At 40.2% G+C, this 7871-nt stretch overlaps 1 protein-coding gene across 1 annotated transcript; it reads right to left on the bottom strand.

Annotated features, from left to right (window-relative positions):
• Window positions 1–478: 478 nt before the first annotated feature.
• On the bottom strand, window positions 479–1216 carry LOC143624499 (uncharacterized). Its single transcript, XM_077095131.1, has one exon. It carries the CDS (start codon window positions 1214–1216, stop codon window positions 479–481), a length of 738 nt encoding a protein of 245 aa, XP_076951246.1.
• Between the last annotated feature and the right edge of the window lie 6655 nt (window positions 1217–7871).

Below are 7871 nucleotides of genomic sequence, written 5' to 3'. Positions count from 1 at the left end.
ATAAGCTCAACAAAATTTGCATGATTGAGTTGTAGTATGAACAACTTTTACTTGGATCACAGTTATTTTGGTAGCATAATACGGCTATTAATTAAGCAACGACAGGGATAACCAGAGAACCATTTTTCGGTGTAATTATCCGTAACCAGAATCAGTGGCGAGGCTTGAACAAAATCATCGGGGGGGGGGGGGGGGGGGGGGGCGAAGTTATGGATCCAGAAAATTTCGGGTCAGCAGTTCGGTTTGGTCCAGGTCAAAGTCAAACAATAAAAAATTTTTCGAGTCGACGGGGCGGGGCGGGTCAAACAATATAAAATCTAAATAAATATAAAATACTTTTTCTTCATTCATTCAAAAGACCGTTCTTACAAAAAAACCAAATACATATTTTGTTAACAACAAAAGACCTAAAATACTTAAGACGATCTAAGAATGACATTGCAAAAAAGGGTGATTGGGTGAGTACCTGGTAGAAGAATTACAAAGCAGCCCGACGACCTTTAAGATCTTTGAATTCATTGATTATGGACTCCGAATCAAATGTCTCAGCAATTTCTTTTTCTATGTAAATCACCAAACTATTCCCGAGATACTCGTCTGACATCTTATTGCGAAGACAATTCTTGAATATTTTCATTGCTGAAAAGCCCCTTTCTGTTGTTGCTGTGGAAACTAGAAGGGTTAAGATTAACCGAATCAACCTATCAACCAAATAGTACGTCTCACACTTCTGAGTGTCCACAAGATATTTGCATAGATCAGAAATACATGATACACCTCTTAGCTTGGTATTGTTCGTCATTTCAACATTAAAAACCACCAACTGATCTCGTAAATGAATCCTCTCCGGCTCTGTAAAATCTTCAGGATAATACTTCTTAAACAGTAGACAAATCTCATCAACATTTATCTTTTTTGAAGCCAAACTAGAACTAAGAGATAACAACTCAATCGTGTGGTCATTGAATCTACTATCCAACTCATGCAATTGATTGTCAAATGTGGATGTAAAGACATCTACTCGGTAATAATGTTCAAATGTAACATGGAGATCTTTTTTATGAGGCATGAACCGATTAAAAGTGTATGGAGCGCTCATATCCGGCATCTCTATTGTATACTTGTTACAAAAACAAGTAACTTTTTCAAAAAATGAAACCCATCCAGTGTTTCTATAATCATTTAGACTAACCTTTGTTGATGAAACTAACTCCATGGCATTATGAATATCTTGGTTTTTCTTTTGTAATGCTTGAGAAAGTGTAACATCCCGAAATTTCAAGATAATATTAATTATATTACTTAATAATAGAGGGAAAGTTTACTCGGGTTATCAGGAAATAAATTAAAGAATAGGAGTTGGTATGGGTCGGGCTAGTGTCGGGTAATGGACGTGGGTTATGGATTTGGATTAATAGAGATGGGTTAAATGAGAATGGGCCTTAGGTCCATGGGATTTCAGGGATATAAATATCCCCTAAACCCCAAAATATCTTTCATATTTCACCAAACTCCCTAACACACACATACCCACTAACTTCGCCGGAACCGGCTGAGCCAAGGGAAGAATCGGGCAGGTCCGAGAGAGAGCGATTAGTTGTGTTAACAAGTTAAACAAGATCCAAACAAGCTCAAAAAGGTATGATTCTTGACCTTTAAGGTTTAAAGATCCAAGCTTTTTAGTGTATAAGCGACCGAAGATGGTCGGGAAGCGTAGTGGGTGATATTGAACCATAGCAAGGGTGTTAAAAACGCTCAAAATGCTGGAAAGAAACCGAACAGCGGCTGTCTGGGTAACTTCGCCTTCATCTGGGCAACTTCGCCTTCAATGCGATGAACTTCGCCTGCAAGCTAAGTTCGCCTGATGAACTTCGCCTGCAAGCTAAGTTCGCCTAATGGCAACTTCGCTGTAAAGTTAAGTTCGCCTAACTGGTAACTTCGCCTGAAGCCAAGTTCGCCTGATGACAACTTCGCCTGAAGCCAAGTTCGCCTGATGGCAACTTCGCTGTAAAGCTAAGTTCGCCTAACTGGTAACTTCGCCTACAGCTAAGTTCGCCTAAAGTTAACTTCGCCTAGAGCTAAGTTTGATTAGAAAATAAATTATAAAGCGATAAGTTAAGTAAGCTAATACTAGGCCACCAGATTAGATCAGACGAGTATTGATACGTGTAACTTGTACAGTCAGCCGAGCTCAGTTAGAGAAGGGATTTACAGCTATCAGAAAAAGAAGCAGAATTCAGGTGAGTTCTAGCCCCATTTATGTGTTACGTTTTCGGGGCTGTGTGCATACTCAATATGTTTGTTAATACACTTATCCTAAGAGATAAGTGTATGCCTTATATGGATAATGTGAAATATATGAATGATTGCTTGATGGTACGTGAACGATCTTCGGATATTGCACGTACTGTCAGGTTGCAGCGCTAAGAATAAGGTAAGTATGTTATGTATGTTTATGTGTATGAACATGATAGAGATAATAGAAGAAAGAAATGATAACGTATGGTTGTATGGTTACGAAGAGGGTTCCGAGCCCTAGTAATACTCGAGGAATGTAGGGCGTAATGCTCTTTATAACGTAAGATATGAAAGTAAGATAATACAAAAGAAAGTAAGAAAGTATGAACGAAAGGATATAATTTTATGTGTATGCCGTGTATGGTATATGTGATCGATACGATTGATTGCTTGACGGTACGTGAACGATCTTCGGATATTGCACGTATCGTCAAGGGAAGTGACTAGCTCCTTACATGGATATTAAATAATAAAGTATAGTGTTCCTTTTATGGAAGGTATAGTGTTCCTTTTATGGATAGTATAGTGTTCCTCCTATGGAAATTATATATGGTAGGGTAATGGTAATGATTCTTTTAATAGATATTACGTGACGATCCTGCTATGGATATTTATACAAGGTTAAGGTAGTAATATGTGTCTTCGGATACGGGAAGTAATATATGGGAATAGATTGTATGATACCTGATTAACTAGAACTCACTCAGCGTAGTTGACTTTTAGTATGCAGTCAGGTGAGCCGATTACAGAGCTAGCAAGAGGATGACGCATGGCATGGATTGAACGGCTGTCATCTGAAGAAATAAGTAAAGATGTTTTAAATATAAAGTTTTGTGTTATGGTATCAAAGAAAATATTTAATGTTTTGTAACAAATGATTGATGTTTTATATTCCGCGAAAAGTTTTAATAAACTCTGATTTGAAGGACTGTGTTTATGAGTAAATCCGACGCTAAAGTAGGGCTACCGGGTTCGGGGCCTTACAAGTTGGTATCAGAGCATAAGTTCGAGAGATTTAAGCATCCTACATGCTTAGACTCGAACAGAGAATGGGATTTAAGTAAGAAAAGAAAGAAGATGCCAGTTCAAGAATGCCATGTGTCGCTCAAGCAAAAAAATCAGTAAAGGTAAGGTGTATGATTAAATGATATATGTTAATGAGAAAGAAAAGATACGTGAACGATAAGGATAGAAGTAATTGATTGTTTGATTTGACTAACTGCTTAAGTAGAACCAGCACAAATAGACTCATAAAGGGAAGCGAATAGGACACGGAAAGCAACGTGATCAGCTAGTCACAGCTGGCCACTGTTATTACCTGTCAGCCTTGCTATCCTTGTACTAAATAGTTCCTTGAGTGATGATGTTTGTGTTGTCCCTTTAAGAATACTGATGGCTGGAGCTGGAGAAGTTGTGGGAACTGGGGGTCGCACTGGACGTCGTGGCAGGCCTCGTCTTGTCTGGCAACCCTCGGTAGAAGAAGCTTCCCACACCGAAGATGAAGGGAGCGCCGCTGGAGGAGACCAGAACAACAACGAAGAAGTTCAACTTAGCCCTGTAGTTCAAGCAGCCATTGTTCAAGCTGTAGTTGCTGCTGTGAAGAACCTGAATCCTGAAGGATCTGCTGGAAGCCGTGAACGAACCGTTGAAGGGGCAGGTGGTAATAATAGAAAGGATGACGAGAGGGAAAGGGGTGACTAGAGTGAGGTGAAGTATGTGAAAGATGATGATAGGAAGAGGGGCCGAGGCGGTTGCAACTATAAGTCCTTCAAAGGTTGTGACCCGCCTAAGCTGACTGGTTTAGGAGACGCAATCGCTACTCTTCAGTGGATAACCACCATGGATAAGGTTATCCGCATTAGCGAGTGCCGTCCTGACCAAGCTGTCGGTTATGCCACTCAATCTTTTGAAGATGAGGCTATGTATTGGTGGGAGAGTGTGGAGCAGAGGAAGACCCGTGAAGAGATCAAGGCGATGAGTTGGAATGACCTAAAGGACATGGTGATGAAGAGGTTCTGCGCTGATACAGAAGTCGAAAGAGTGGAGATGAAGTTTCTGAATTTGAAAGCGGGAGAGATGACACAACGGGAGTATACTACTGAATTCAACCGCATGTCTAGGTTGGTACCTGACATGGTGAACACCGAAGCTAAAAGGATCAAGTGTTACGTAAGGGGACTTCCGCGGAATGTTCGCACTTTGGTTAAGTCTAGTAAGCCCGCAACATTTGACTCGGCCGTGGAATTGGCCGAGATGATTTATGAGGACCTTGCCAACTGTGAAGGGGAGAAGATGGAACCGAAGAAAAAGAACCCAACCCCAGAACCAGAGGAAGCCAATGAGGTGGATCCACGCAAAAAGAAGGCAAGGCAAGAGGGGTTCACTGCTTGTGAAAAATGTGGGAAGAGACACCCCGGAGAGTGCAGAAAGGGATTAGGTGTTTGCTACAGGTGTGGAAGAGTAGGACATTCCTCTTGGGAATGTAATGATTACCATGGGTGTCACAACTGTGGAGGACGTGGGCACCTAGCAAGGGATTGCAAGAAGCCAAAGGGAGGACATGAAGGAGAGAAGAGTGCTTGAGGTTTAACAGATTCCTCCGTATGCTTAGAGAAGCCATTCAAGAAGGCTAGATGCTAGCCATAAGTATTAAATCTATGTGTAACTTATTGATGACTCGATGCGTGTTGATTTATGTTGAAATTTAGACTGGTGTTTATTAATTATGGTACGAATTGTCTGAATGCATGTTAGTCATGATAAATTGACGTGTTGTGATAGAGTGTCGACTTAGGCTTTAGCATTAATATGATATAAGACAAAGCCTCTTAAAGATCGAAACGAGACTTGGTACATTGAGAGCCTCATGGACAAGCTACCTTAAATAGCAAATACACGTGACCACCATTCGATGACTGCAAAGTCGGAAGTAAGAAGGGTAACTCAGAAAACGAAGGCGATTCAATAAAGCGTGTAAATATAAGAAGTTTTCCTTTTATAGGGAATAAGTTAGGTTTCGGGGACGAAACCTCTTTAAGGAGGGAAGACTTGTAACATCCCAAAATTTCAAGATAATATTAATTATATTACTTAATAATAGAGGGAAAGTTTACTCGGGTTATCAGGAAATAAATAAAAGAATAGGAGTTGGTATGGGTCGGGCTAGTGTCGGGTAATGGACGTGGGTTATGGATTTGGATTAATAGAGATGGGTTAAATGAGAATGGGCCTTAGGTCCATGGGATTTCAGGGATATAAATATCCCCTAAACCCCAAAATATCTTTCATATTTCACCAAACTCCCTAACACACACATACCCACTAACTTAGCCGGAACCGGCTGAGCCAAGGGAAGAATCGGGCAGGTCCGAGAGAGAGCGATTAGTTGTGTTAACAAGTTAAACAAGATCCAAACAAGCTCAAAAAGGTATGATTCTTGACCTTTAAGGTTTAAAGATCCAAGCTTTTTAGTGTATAAGCGACCGAAGATGGTCGGGAAGCGTAGTGGGTGATATTGAACCATAGCAAGGGTGTTAAAAACGCTCAAAATGCTGGAAAGAAACCGAACAGCGGTTGTCTGGGTAACTTTGCCTTCATCTGGGCAACTTCGCCTTCAACGCGATGAACTTCGCCTGCAAGCTAAGTTCGCCTGATGAACTTCGCCTGCAAGCTAAGTTCGCCTAATGGCAACTTCGCTGTAAAGTTAAGTTCGCCTAACTGGTAACTTCGCCTGAAGCCAAGTTCGCCTGATGACAACTTCGCCTGAAGCCAAGTTCGCCTGATGGCAACTTCGCTGTAAAGCTAAGTTCGCCTAACTGGTAACTTCGCCTACAGCTAAGTTCGCCTAAAGTTAACTTCGCCTAGAGCCAAGTTTGATTAGAAAATAAATTATAAAGCGATAAGTTAAGTAAGCTAATACTAGGCCACCAGATTAGATCAGACGAGTATTGATACGTGTAACTTGTACAGTCAGCCGAGCTCAGTTAGAGAAGGGATTTACAGCTATCAGAAAAAGAAGCAGAATTCAGGTGAGTTCTAGCCCCATTTATGTGTTACGTTTTCGGGGCTGTGTGCATACTCAATATGTTTGTTAATACACTTATCCTAAGAGATAAGTGTATGCCTTATATGGATAATGTGAAATATATGAATGATTGCTTGATGGTACGTGAACGATCTTCGGATATTGCACGTACTGTCAGGTTGCAGCGCTAAGAATAAGGTAAGTATGTTATGTATGTTTATGTGTATGAACATGATAGAGATAATAGAAGAAAGAAATGATAACGTATGGTTGTATGGTTACGAAGAGGGTTCCGAGCCCTAGTAATACTCGAGGAATGTAGGGCGTAATGCTCTTTATAACGTAAGATATGAAAGTAAGATAATACAAAAGAAAGTAAGAAAGTATGAACGAAAGGATATAATTTTATGTGTATGCCGTGTATGGTATATGTGATCGATACGATTGATTGCTTGACGGTACGTGAACGATCTTCGGATATTGCACGTATCGTCAAGGGAAGTGACTAGCTCCTTACATGGATATTAAATAATAAAGTATAGTGTTCCTTTTATGGAAGGTATAGTGTTCCTTTTATGGAAGGTATAGTGTTCCTTTTATGGATAGTATAGTGTTCCTCCTATGGAAATTATATATGGTAGGGTAATGGTAATGATTCTTTTAATAGATATTACGTGACGATCCTGCTATGGATATTTATACAAGGTTAAGGTAGTAATATGTGTCTTCGGATACGGGAAGTAATATATGGGAATAGATTGTATGATACCTGATTAACTAGAACTCACTCAGCGTAGTTGACTTTTAGTATGCAGTCAGGTGAGCCGATTACAGAGCTAGCAAGAGGATGACGCATGGCATGGATTGAACGGCTGTCATCTGAAGAAATAAGTAAAGATGTTTTAAATATAAAGTTTTGTGTTATGGTATCAAAGAAAAGATTTAATGTTTTGTAACAAATGATTGATGTTTTATATTCCGCGAAAAGTTTTAATAAACTCTGATTTGAAGGACTGTGTTTATGAGTAAATCCGACGCTAAAGTAGGGCTACCGGGTTCGGGGCCTTACAAGTTGGTATCAGAGCATAAGTTCGAGAGATTTAAGCATCCTACATGCTTAGACTCGAACAGAGAATGGGATTTAAGTAAGAAAAGAAAGAAGATGCCAGTTCAAGAATGCCATGTGTCGCTCAAGCAAAAAAATCAGTAAAGGTAAGGTGTATGATTAAATGATATATGTTAATGAGAAAGAAAAGATACGTGAACGATAAGGATAGAAGTAATTGATTGTTTGATTTGACTAACTGCTTAAGTAGAACCAGCACAAATAGACTCATAAAGGGAAGCGAATAGGACACGGAAAGCAACGTGATCAGCTAGTCACAGCTGGCCACTGTTATTACCTGTCAGCCTTGCTATCCTTGTACTAAATAGTTCCTTGAGTGATGATGTTTGTGTTGTCCCTTTAAGAATACTGATGGCTGGAGCTGGAGAAGTTGTGGGAACTGGGGGTCGCACTGGACGTCGTGGCAGGCCTCGTCTTGTCTGG

This window comes from Bidens hawaiensis, unplaced genomic scaffold (assembly GCF_021521415.1).
Source record: "Bidens hawaiensis isolate Kalapana, Puna unplaced genomic scaffold, B.hawaiensis_p1.1 tig00003822_1, whole genome shotgun sequence".
Classification (NCBI taxonomy): Eukaryota; Viridiplantae; Streptophyta; class Magnoliopsida; order Asterales; family Asteraceae; genus Bidens; species Bidens hawaiensis.
The sequence above is the reverse complement of the archived record's forward strand: the minus strand, read 5'-3'. Positions and strand labels throughout refer to the sequence as shown.